This window comes from Gossypium arboreum, chromosome 12 (genome assembly GCF_025698485.1).
Source record: "Gossypium arboreum isolate Shixiya-1 chromosome 12, ASM2569848v2, whole genome shotgun sequence".
Taxonomy (NCBI): domain Eukaryota; kingdom Viridiplantae; phylum Streptophyta; class Magnoliopsida; order Malvales; family Malvaceae; genus Gossypium; species Gossypium arboreum.
In genome coordinates this window covers 49,353,938-49,367,098 of record NC_069081.1, presented here as the reverse complement: position 1 = coordinate 49,367,098, position 13,161 = coordinate 49,353,938, and the positions used below count along the sequence as shown (strand labels likewise).

The following is a 13,161-nucleotide window of genomic DNA, read 5'->3' as shown; positions in this document are numbered from 1 at the left end:
GAAAAAATTAATTTTGAGTTATTCGACCTTTTCGAGTCAACTTTAATAAGTAATTGAGCTCGAGTTGAATTTTACAATTTGAATAACTCGAATGATTAGAATAATAGATTGGTGTAAAAATTACTTTAGTTCGGTTAATTTTGAAAATGAGTAAATTAATTTTTGTCACTAGAAATTACAAAAAAATCAAAATAATTTTCAAAATTTTCAAATATTTATAAAATTTTAGATATTTAAAATATATAATTTATTTAAAAAATTCTAAAGAATATATAAAGAAATTTTAAATTTTAAATTTTTTAAAATGAGAATTTTAGAATTTCAATAAGTTAATTAATTATATAAGTTTATTTATTTTATTTTGAAAAATTTAAAATATTTTAATTTAACATTTTTAGTTTTTAAATTTTAAATTTAATTTAAATAATTTTACTCAATATAAAATAGTACTGTGTTAATTTTTTCAATCAACTATTGTGTAATTCCAATCAAAAGAAGAAAAAGAATTAATTGTAATAAAATGAAGAACAAAAGAGAACAGCTGCCGTTCCCCGCTACTAACTAAAAAACACACCTTTCCCACGTCAGTTTCTCATTCTATAAATCAGGAAATGAAATTATTTTGGTTACTAATTTGCCGTTAAACTTCTCTTGTTTCAATCATTGTTTTGTTTTCCTTTCTATAAAAAATTTTTATAAAGATGGTTGTAGTCAAGGCGGTACGGCCAGCGATTTCTTGTTCTTCTTCCGGTTTCGATGGTGGCCAGTTGGTACCGCTTCATAAGGTTAGCTTTGTGAACTTGACATTGCCGGCGTCTTTGCTTTCTGTAAGGTTGAGTAGCCGCAACAATGCCAAGTTGAGCTTGGTCCAGTCGACGAAGGAATCGTCCACGGCGAGTACGAATGATCGTGCTGCTGTTTTTTCTGGTAATTTTTTTTTTTAATTTTCATAGTTGATCATGTGTTTAATTTTAATTTTCTTGTCAAGTATTTATTTCAGGTTTTTTTTATTTATTTATCCCAATTAAAGGTATTTAAAGAAATCTTTAGTTTTCCTTCATTATTTATTTATGAAAGAAATGGAACACCTTAATCTTATTCGTGGAGATGGGGTATATAAATAATTATAGTAAATGAAATTAATACATTCCCTTTATCGCAAAATGTAATGTATTAAATGTAGAAATCTTAGAATGTTAATTAATCCATACTTAACTGTTATTATAGAAATTCGTAGCTTTTAGTTTAAGTTATTTTCAGCTGAATTGGATTTGCAGACTTTCAAGCATTAACATTTATGACTAGGTTATTGTTCTAGTTTTTTGACAGTGATATTAAATTTACTCTTTTTGACTGTCGCTGCTCTTACCATCCTATTTTAAAATCGTAATTTCCCATGAAAATAGTTCCATTCTCTCTCCTTGTTGATAAATTTTGGAGTGTATTAAGGTAGACCTTAAGCATTACTTGTTATGGCCAAGTAAAATTCCTTGACAATTTTGTGAAATGGTGGATATTCAAGATTGAAATGGAGGTTTAGGGAACAATCAAAACACTTCCTCTGAATGACTGAAACTATAATATTTTTCAAAAAGTGGGAAGTAATTGGTAAAATAAACCCTTTGCTTATACTGCTTGGCTTGGCTTCTTGTTTTTGTGACCACAGTACCGAATAAGTCAACTGGATACGACTGAATTCCTAAGCACCGGCTTTCAGATTTGAATCTTTATTATTTTACTATATCTTTATATGCTGATTTTTTAGTAAATGAATTTCTCGTTGTGGAATACACTGTTTCTATAATGTTCATATGAACACTTTTGGCCATTCCATGGAATTAATTAGTGGCAAAGGCATGAATGCTAAAATATAGGGTTTGTTTCCTATTGGATCTACTTAGGGTTCTGATTTCAATCGTCTAACTAGGTGAAAATCTCCACCAGATAGATACTAACGGCAAGGCAACAAACATTGTATGGCACAAAAGTTCAGTTGGTAAAGTTCATTGGCAAGAGGTGCTTCAGCAAAGGGGTTGTGTCATATGGATTACAGGTCTCAGTGGCTCAGGTTTGTTTAAGCAAATATATTTGGATACTGAAATTCATGCTAAGCAATTTATTGCTAGTAACTTTTTTGTTTTCTGCTTTCCGATAAGATGGCTTCTTGTTTATAATGTGCTTTAGAAGTCCTTTTTTGTGTGCTAAAACAACAGAAGTTGGAAGTTGTCAAAAACTGAAACTGAAGAGTGTTAAAAAATCTTAGCTTTTTCGCATTGTGTTGCTTCCATTCTCTCTCTTACTATGGTCTATGAATTTAGGAAAGAGCAATTTGGCATGTGCGCTGTGTCAAGCCTTGTATTCAAGGGGAAAGTTGGCTTACATCCTTGATGGTGATAATGTTTGGCATGGTTTAAACCGTGACCTTAGTTTTGAAGCAGAGGATCGGGCAGAGAACATACGAAGGATTGGTAAATGCTGTTTGATTCCACATCATAGTGCTTTTTTGCTTTATCCTTTTGTTCTCTCTTATTCTGATGGTTTCAAGTTTCAACTTGTTATGGTTCACACAGGAGAGGTAGCAAAACTCTTTGCCGATGCTGGCATCATATGCATTGCCAGTGTAATATCTCCCTACAGAAAAGACAGGGATGCATGTCGTTCACTGTTGCCAGAAGGAGATTTCATTGAGGTATGTGCTGCCTTTAAGAAACTTGAAAATATTGAGGGCTTTGATCTTATTTATGATAAAGCCTTTTGCATCAGAAGGTTCTTTATTTGCCCTAAGAAAAAACTAGGCAATGCTTCGAACAGGTTTTCATGAACGTGCCACTCCAAATATGTGAGGCGAGGGACCCAAAGGGCCTTTACAAGCTTGCAAGAGCTGGAAAAATCAATGGTGTCTATCCCCCCTGGTTATTGTATCTGAAGATTGGTATCTCATATTTAGTAATTGTTTATTTAATATTTTCTTTGTAGGTTTTACTGGTATTGATGATCCGTATGAACCACCCCTGAACTGTGAGGTATATATATTGTTGGAGTAACTTCCTTACTTTGCATAGGCTCACGCTTGTTCAAATATGCACCTAAACAATGTTTATGTTCCAAACATGAAAAATTATGCTGGCACAAATCTAGAATGTATTCAAGCATGTTCAGGTTCACTTGCCAGTGAACTTGTGGATGGCTATGGTAATATGAATATGATAGATATTCTGTCATAGTTCAAGCATCTGATATTTCTAGTCATCTCCATCTGAACGTGTCAAGGCCATACTTAAGAACAATTTGTGTCATGGCAAGGCTTTCCTCTTTGTTTCTCTTTGAATCCAATATTCCAACATTCTAATCGAAGCTCAACCTTTTTTTCTATTTCTTCAGTTGGAATTGCCACAAAAGGGAAACAACTGTGCTTCCCCATGTGAAATAGCTGAGATTGTGATATCTTACCTGGAGGAGAAGGGGTATCTGCAGGCTTAAGAAGAGAGAATCCCGCAATTTCAGGTTGCCATAATCACCTATAATATAGTATGATGATCAATTAAAATTGATCCTTTTCTGTGCAACAAAAAAAAAAAAAGAAAAGAAAAGAAAATTTGATCCTTTTCTAAATTAAGCATCCTGCATTAGGGAAACATCTTGTTTCCTCTGTCCATATCCTGTTGCTAGCATCAACGAAACTTCTTGTTTCCTATATCTACATCCTGTTTATGGCACCAAGGAAACTCCTTGTTTCCTGTATCCATAGCATGTTTCCGGCTCCATGGAAACTTCTTGTTTCCTTTATCCATAGCCTGTTTCCGGCTTCATGGAAACTTCTCGTTTCCTGCACCTGTAGTTTATATCATGTATTAGATAATTAATCGCTGGATTAATTACTGTCAGTGTCCTTTGGTAGGCCTTCTAAAAGCCACGTTGAGATTGAATTGGCTTTAATTGGTGTATGAATTTGTATCATATAGCTTTGTAATGATTGCTTATGAAGAAAAGGCTATCTCAGGTTTTCACTTAAAGATACCATTAAAATTCGTTTATTTCTTCCTTACTTTGCCTTGAATGAAGGATATATAGCTTAATCATCCATAGGTAGCTATGTGTCTACCATGGGCTTGTTCAACTTTTATTTTCATTATTTCCTTGGAGATCCTTCGACGGGTCTCAAACACTATTACTTTAGAAGAAATGAAGAGTCGGAGTAAACAAATTCACCATTTAAACCCATGTCTGAAAATATGGTATTCTCTCATCTCTGGCGAAACTTGCATATTGATCCTAAAGAAAACTCTGTTAAAATCAGCATAATTCCTTTTAACACGAAGCAATAGACTTTGACGGATTGCTTTTAACCCAAATGCACAGGGTTTCTACATTTGAAACGAAATAAAAGAAGCAGAAGTATGTCCATATACCTACTTACCAGTCTAACACGTATTCTGCAAAATTATTCCCTTTTGATCTTAATTTTGCAGAGACAAATGGTTTGCAGATGTTAAGTTTCGAACTCCAAATCTGCTATGCAACAAACAGATATTTACTATCATTGCTTGGAAAATTCTCTTTAAAAAAAAATACAACAAAAGTTTATAACTAACAACCACACTGCAACTTGAAAAATACATGAATGACTCCATCAATCTTTGCTAATAATGACCAAATTTTTACAAAATGCTGGTAAATATATATATGAATATATATTCTGATATATTAGACATAGAATCTTCTTGTTGATCAGTAAGAAAAGCTTGAAGTGCAACAAGAAAGCAATTCTATAGACCAAACTGATCTTAAATTACTGATAGATGGACAGTCAATAAAATTCAAGAACGAAAAAGAAAAAAAAAATGATCAAATGAAGGCAAGACCAGTCTCTGGTCTTGCATGCCTATGAATGGACAAAAGGCAGAAAACAAACGCTGTTGTCATGGAAATAGCAGCTGAACGCATAGTTTCAAAGGTTGCAGAGAAGCGCCTCTCTTGCACACCCCAAAGAGTCTTCACAAGCAATCCCATGCCATGAACCACCATTGCCAGCACCACTGCCATCTTCAATGACTGAAAGCAAAGACTATAACACAAATGACCCTAAAAATATATTTGATTAGAATTCAGAAACTACCTCTTTCAGCTAAAACAAAAGGGGGCTAAAATGAGACTCGGGGAAGTGTGGATTGCAAGTTAAGGAAAAGAGGGTGAGTGATTGAGATTGGCGTCTTTTTCTTAGTTTCCTCTTTATAAAATAGGGGTATTTTCATCATTGTATAGTTTCAAAGATGACACTTTGGTGCTAAATAACAATGGCCCGACCCTTCCCCGTTGCTTCCCCATTTTTCACTTTCGATATGGTTTTTTTACTATGTGCTAAACCAATTGATAGAAGGGTCTGTATTTTGGAAGCAAATGCTTAATAGAGTCTTATTCAAAAAAAGAAAAAAAGAAAAAAAAAAGGAAGTTAATAGGACAAAATTCGGTTAACAAAGTTAACGAGCTTGTTTGTCTTTTATCTCTTTAGGTTTCATCTTTCTTTTTGTTCTCTAATAACAAAGGAAATAGGTAGCACGTAAAATTTGTAATCAATTATATTAAATTTGGGTTTATCTTTTGAAAATTTCTTACTAACAACAGATGAAAAAAAAACAAAAGAACTCCTAATTGAAAATTTAAAGGGCCAATTGATTTAGAAATACATTATTCAGAAATTAGGAAGATGAATACATTATTCAGAAATTAGGAAGATGAACATATTTAAAACTTTTCTCTTTCTTAAAATAGTTAAATTTAAAAGTTTAATAACTATTAAAGATGGGATTATTCATTAAATAAAAATAAAATGATACAATATGTCTTCAAGTTTCAATGTACATATGTTGCAAAGTATGTAAGGAAATTGAGGAACTTTCATTTATTTGTTAGTTTCCTTGGTAATCATTGTTGATTCATTAAGGACCCCATTATTGCTTCCTACCCTACCTTTAAAGCCAAATTTGTTGGGTAGGGATGATCATATCTTTCACTTTATTACTTTGGTAATGCAGCAGGAATAATGGCAATGCTCTCAAAGTAAACGATTCACTAAATTATTATTATTTTTGAATGATTCAGTAAATTTTCAATAACATATTGTGTACTACATAGGAACTTTGAATAATAATCCTATTTGAAATATATAACACAACATTTATTAAGAATGCATGAAAAATGTCAACATAATTTTAAAACATATTGATTGAGCATATGGCGTGTAAGTACAGATCATTTATTTTCATGATTCTCAAACGCAAACATCAGTTAATTATGTTATTAAACTTTTGGAAATCTATTTGATATAGTGTTAAAATATTATTGTGGGATATTATCGTTTAGGAATATCTAAATATATTGTATGTTTTATAGGCATATATTTAGGAACCAGGGTTTTAGGCTATTTTTTTCAAAAACTAGGGAAATATGCCGTTTTTAGAGAGAGAAACAGAAAGCGTGTCCAGGTAAGCATGTTTTTCCCCAATGGTAAAAAAATTTAAATGTTCGGTGGTCTAAAATTTTTCCCTATAAATACCATCCAATTTTACTTTTTTTTCACTCACATCCTATTCTCTCAAATCTTTCTATTCCCTCAAATCTCTTAACTCTCTAAATTCTCTCAATTTTCTCAAGCTCTTATTCTAAACTTTTTGATATTCTCATTTAAAAATATTATTTTTAATTATTTCGTATTTTATTCATTCAAATTAAGTTTTCACGAATGGCAACCTCTCTAATTCGTTTTGACGAGAAGCATATTTACTCCACTTAAGTAGTAATGGTAAGACAGAATTTTAAATTTCGTTATTTCCAATTAAGTTAAATTTAAATTTTTTAAACATTTTAAAATAATTTTTTTGGTGTTATAAATAGGCGAATGATTGTGTTTTGGACGGGATCATACATAATTTGGCAACGCCTCTGATCACCAAAATTCGTGGTTACTTGCAAGAGGTGGGATTCTTGTATACGTCTCATATGCTCGGGGGCTGCAAACTCGATCCTACACTCATTAGCACGTTGGTGGAAAGATGGAGGTCCAAAACAGACACTTTCCATCTTCCATGCGGCGACTGTATAATCACACTCGAGGACGTAGAGTTACAACTCAGTCTGCCGGTGGATGGGTCAGTTGTCACGGGATCAGTAATCGTTTTCAGTAAAGAGGAGGCATTATTGGGGAAGGTCCCAAACTCGTTCAAAGGTGGCCGGATAAGGATGAAGTTGTAACACTCCTCACCTGTATTCGACTCCGGAATAGGTTTACGAGGCATTACCAGACTTACATCTCAAACAATCATACAATTCCGAGTCATAAATTGCATCCAAATTTAAACCATTTATATTCAAGCATAAAGTCCCTAGTACGAGCCTACGAGGCCCAAAACATGCTTCGGAAGTGGTCTGGGACGAAACTTAGAAAATTTTTGCTATAAACAGGGGTTACACGCCTGTGTGGTTTGGGATACGCCCGTGTGGGCAGGTTGTGTGGTCACACACGCCCGTGTCCCTAACCCGTGTAACTCTCTGACTTGCAAGTCATGAACAAATTGAAGTCACATGGCCAAGTCACACGCCCATGTGCTAGGCCGTGTGGTTAATTTAATTTTCATAAAATAGGTGCAGACTGCACACGACCAGGACACACGCCAGTGCTTGAGGCCGTGTCCCACACACGGCTGATACATACGCCCGTGTCTCTGCTTGTATGCTCAATTTTGAGCATTCTGCTTCTCAAAATTAAAGTGCAGGGGACACACGGCCAAAGCACATGCCCATGGGACAGGCCGTGTGTCAGACACGGCCTAGACACATGCCCATGGGACAGGCCGTGTGTCAGACATGGCCTAGACACATGCCCGTGTGTCTACCCGTGTGGACAAAATAAAGGCTATTTACCAAGCCATTTTCCATCCTCATTTGCACATACACATACACAAATTCAATGGCATAAACCATGGTATACTTAGGCAACCAAAGCTTCTACAATCATGGCTAACACATGTCAATGCAATACCATCATTTATCATGCTCATGACATCTCATAATGCCAAATCAAACATACCAATTTCACATTCAATAACAGCAGTAAAACTACTTTCAACTTGTATTAACTTATCAAAATACTCTAGCCTATTAATGAACCAAACTTATCCATTTCACAACAAGTCATTAAGCCCCAATCAACATTTAGCAAATCAATATAAATCACATCTCCAAAAAGGCTTTGACACATACATGCATATATATATACATGAGCTTACAACCAATTTAACCAAAATGAGCCCATTTACATGACCAAATACCAAATCAAGCCCTTGCCAATTACAAGCCAATACATTTGGCCAAAATCATGATGACACATATAACAAAATGACCAAGTCCCTATACATGCCATACACTAAAAATATTAAAATCATCGATACCCAAAATGATAGTTTGATAGTGTGATGCGATCTCCGACGATTTCCAATCCGAGCTAGCTTGGTGACACAATAAAACATGAAAAGTAAAACGGAGTAAGCTATATAGCTTAGAAAGCTCGTATGAAAGAAATAAGCAAATCGTACCATACATTTAACATTTAAGTAATAAATATAAGACGATGTAATTTACCATAATCTCATAACCATAGTTTATTCCATCACAAACTTACCTTGAGTTCATCATTATGCGAATTTGATAATCATAAGTTTTATGCACATACCTGTACCAACTTGTAATGGGTTCACACTTATTCTCATCTTTGACATACCCAATGAATCACTCGGAATAATAATATTGAATACTCGAGAAACCTTACACATAAGGTGTCACATATGTGCCCATTACTACCTCTATCTCATAACACATATATGCTCGCTCTCGAGCCATCATCGGGCCTGTTCACACAAGCTATCAGTTAAGACATAGCTACACGGTGCTGCTCACACAAACTGTTAAGTAACCGCAGCATATGTCGATATACTCAACTACCGGTAGGACATACAGGACTAGCACCTGGATCACATAACATAAAACCCTAGTGACATGTCACTTGTATCCTAATCTATTCCTAAGGTTCGATTGGGATTTCTCGCTTGCCAAAAACATTGTCGAACGTGTCCGTAGAGTCGTTTACACAATTCATACAAAATTAAAGCATTTAAAGTACAATTATAATAAAGCTTATCTACATACGAACTTACCTTGGTTACAAAAATGACGAAAAGGATCTATTCATCAATTACTTTGTTTTTCTCCTGATCTACACTCGAACTTCATTTTTCTTGATCTATAATACCATATTTAACTTATTTAATCATCAAGCTTTTCAATTCAGTCCAAAATCACTTATGGAAAAAATTACATTTTTACCCTTAATATTTTAACATTTTACAATTTAGTCCCTAGGCTCGTAAAATAAATTTCTTTCAATTTCATCACAACCCAAGCCTGGCCGAATATTAATTGTACTCATAATAGAACACATTTTTCATTTATTCATACTTTTCTACACATTTTATGGCCTTTTACAAATAAGTCCTTATTTGATGGTTTTATCGAAAAGCACTTTACAAATGTTGTTTAACTAACAAAAAACATGCATTTTCTACCATCAAAAATCAAAATACAAACATATTCAACATGGGTAAAATTTTAGACCTTAACTTTCTTTCAAATTAGTCCTTAAAATAGCTAGATTAAGTTACAACGATCTCAAAAATATAAAAATAATTAAAAACGGGACAAGAATGAACTTACAATCGAGATTGAAAGCTTGGCCAAAAAGCCTAGCTATGGCTTCTTGAGAATTTCGGCTATAGGGGACTAAATTGAAGAAGATCGACACTTTTATTTAGTTAATTTGTCTTTATTTACCAATTTACTAAAATACCCTTAATGCATAACTTTAAAATTTCACCTAGCCATGTCCATTTTTGTCCACCCTAAAGTATAATGGTCTAATTACCATTTAAAGACCTCTAATTTAAAATTTCATAGCAATTAAACACCTTTAACTTATAAAACTCAAATTTTGCACTTATTGCAATTTAGTCCTTCTAGTCAAATTGAGCACTCAATCGATAAAATTTATTAATGAAATTTTCACACAATTATTCTATCATCCTGTAGACCTTAAAGAAATAATAAAATAAATATTTATAATTCGGATTTGTGGTCCCGAAACCACTGTTTTGATTTGACCCAAAAATGGCTGTTACAACTGGTTGAAAACCAATTCCAAGAAGCTTCCTCCGCACGTGACCAATGTCATTAAATAATAACATGCTCGAGCATTCATCTTGAGGTTAATTAGGAGCATTTTAATGCCCGATAAATCTCGAAATTTAGTGTACATAAGGTGGCCACTACACCTAGTGAACTTCAAATAATGTGAAAAATTGATTTGAGGATCAATAGTGTTGGCCACGTTGTACTGGAGTTGTGTTGGGTGACGGAACTGGATAAGATGTCAATCAGTGGTTTGTTTCTCCTACTGTAGTCGTGGGCCTAGTGTCAACTACTTTTTCTACATCCTTGAGTGAGTGACCCATAAATGTTCCCGTTGGTGACAAGGTAAAAAATATTTATTAATAAATACGTAATTTGTATAGTAATTATTTTTATTTATTATATGTTTGAACTAACATATTGCTTGTACATATTGAACCATGGGTCGAGTTACGCGGGACAACCTAACCAGCTAAAAGATATTAGGCTATTGTTAGATCAACACTCGAAAGTCGAAGTTAGTTACTTATTCTTTCAAACCTATATTAATTATGCAATAATTTGTAAAATAAAATTTCATACATAACGGAATTTACAATGTGCACTTCAATTTGAATGGATGTCACCTGCCAACACCAATATCATATCTTGCATCTTGACGGAATTGTTATCCAATTAGAGGATGTGGGATGCTAAGGTGTCATTTATAGTGTATGCAACGATCAAAATGCACAAATCTGATCAAGTGATGTGGTAGTTTGGGTGGAGGCAAAAAATTTCGCCGCCATCATGACACATGGATAAGTTACACAAGGTAGACCTTTGGGGGAAGAACAACGAGGACTGGAAAGAGATTCACAGGGATTACATCAACGCTTTGGATTTTAGGAGGAATTCTTACCCATTCACAAACCATTTTTCTCATTGGACACATCAGCCTATTTGGAGTACATGTCATGGTTTAGAGTCATCAGCAAGCCGTATATGCTATCAGTGGAGGCGACGAGTAGGCAATTTCATTAGAATAGACAACAATGACCACCTCAACAGTGTAGTGCTGAATGTAGTTGTAACACCCCAAAATAAGGCCTAGGAGTTTTAAGGGTATTTTAGGAATTCTAGCCTATATGAGCTCAGAATTTCATAAGGTTAGTACTTGAAAATGTTTTCGACTATGGCATATTAAATATTAAATCAATTTTTGAAAATGTGTTCTAGAAACCCATAATTTTAAAAGAAGGACTAATTTGTAACAAAATTAAAATAGTAGGCATTTATGTTGCAGTTTTACCATTTTGTAAAATTGAACCTATTTCTTCCCCATCAACATGTTTTTCTCATTTATTTCTTTTCCCTTCATTGTACTTGCCATTCCCTTGCTCTTTAACTCGATTTTTTATTCCCAAACCACAATATATTGATTTCCTATAATTCCTAAGTCATTTACCATAAAAAATATCCCCAAGAAAAGCACCCAAAACTCCATAGATTTCATCATCATCTTCAAACATGTGTTTTTCAAATTTTTATCAAAACTTGTTCATTCTTCTAACAAAGGTAATCATTCATGTATCCATTGGTTTTTAATGCTATTTAGACTCTAAAACTAAATTATTAGCCCTCAAATCGCATGTATTAGATAAAAGCCAAAAATTAAACCATTAATGGTGGATTTCGGGATTTTGAATCAAAACTTGGTTTTAAAGTGTTTTTCAACTTGTTTTAGCATGATTAGAAGTTTTTTAAACTTATCTTGAAGTTTCGTTAATGATTTATCTTGTTTTAATGAATTTTGTGAATATTGCCTGAAAGATGTTGAAAAATGTCGATAACATGAATTGAGTAGATTTGTCTAGTTTGAAGGTTGCAAATTAGGCGTAGATGATTAAGTGCATGATCAAATCTAATTTTATGCAAAAAGGTTGAGTATAGATTGAGATATTAGTTTAAAAAGTTTGTTATATTAAAATTTTAGGTCATGTGAGAACTTAGCTTAAAGGTTGTGTTTTAGTTAGTTTGAGTGAATTATTGGTTGATATTTGACTATGGTTATTGTATGATTTATGTGAGTAAAGCTTCGAATTCGTTAGGGCTTGCTACGAGCTAGGAAAGCATTAATTGAACTTTCGATTTTTTGACAAAAGCATAAAGTGGTGAATGTATAGAATTGCTACTCGTAAACACGAGTCATGTGTTATTTGGGAATTTAGATGTAGCTCAAACCCCTACTCTAAGTTGCGAGTGTAAGTTTTCTTGAAACTATACTTATCTTGTGGTTAAATGGTTAAATAATATGCATGATATGTGATATGTGGATATAGTGACTATTGTGTGAAGTGCAATTATATTCATGAAATTATATGCTATATGACCATGCTAGTGTTTTGCAAAAGATGCTAATACACAGTGATAGTATAGGTTAATCGGTAAGTAATATGTGTTATTTTTGAATATTTTAGCCTTGTGATTTTAGAACCATTGGATATAGTTGGCATGCCATAGGATTGTGAGTACTCATCCATATGTTTAGTGATTTAGGGCGTTGACGCATTGGGACATGTTGGAAGGATAAGGGAATGTGAGCTAAGCTCCATTCAACAGGACATGTGAAGGGGAATAAAGAGAGTGTTAGCTACATGCTTCACTATTAGGACATGTTTGACTCTACGAGTCTATGTTTGGTTTGTTGGAGATCCGTGTATCTGATGAGTGATGATAGAGCTCACTCTATGTTTCACAACTCAAGTGCCAATCTATCTTATCTTTTATGATTGTGGAAATATGTATCAATAAGTTATGTGATGAAAGCTTGAATGAGTAAATATATATGTGTTATGAGAATGACATACTAGACAATGCATGAGTTAATACTATATGATGCTAGACTTAAGAATGTGGTGCTTGTGAGTAGTTGATTGGTCGTGTTAC

At 33.6% G+C, this 13,161-nt stretch overlaps 1 protein-coding gene and 1 long non-coding RNA gene across 4 annotated transcripts; one reads left to right on the top strand and one right to left on the bottom strand.

Annotated features, from left to right (window-relative positions):
• Window positions 1–465: 465 nt before the first annotated feature.
• On the top strand, window positions 466–4,026 carry LOC108477102 (adenylyl-sulfate kinase 3-like). 3 transcript variants are annotated; one of them, XM_017779556.2, is made up of 7 exons: window positions 466–927; window positions 1,928–2,068; window positions 2,319–2,468; window positions 2,571–2,689; window positions 2,812–2,896; window positions 2,977–3,023; window positions 3,382–4,026. In XM_017779556.2, the coding sequence occupies exons 1-7, from the start codon at window positions 702–704 to the stop codon at window positions 3,478–3,480; spliced, it is 867 nt and encodes a 288-aa protein (XP_017635045.1). In that variant the 5' UTR covers window positions 466–701; the 3' UTR covers window positions 3,481–4,026. The 3 variants fall into 3 exon arrangements, with proteins under 3 accessions (XP_017635045.1, XP_052879503.1, XP_017635046.1); XM_053023543.1 differs by having other exon boundaries at window positions 472–927; window positions 1,949–2,068; XM_017779557.2 differs by having other exon boundaries at window positions 753–927; window positions 1,945–2,068.
• A 42-nt stretch (window positions 4,027–4,068) lies between these two features.
• On the bottom strand, window positions 4,069–5,366 carry LOC128285677 (uncharacterized). The gene is made up of 2 exons (XR_008276205.1): window positions 4,418–5,366; window positions 4,069–4,272 (listed from the first exon to the last, which is right to left on the bottom strand). It is a non-coding gene; the product is annotated as an uncharacterized LOC128285677 (long non-coding RNA).
• Window positions 5,367–13,161: the final 7,795 nt, after the last annotated feature.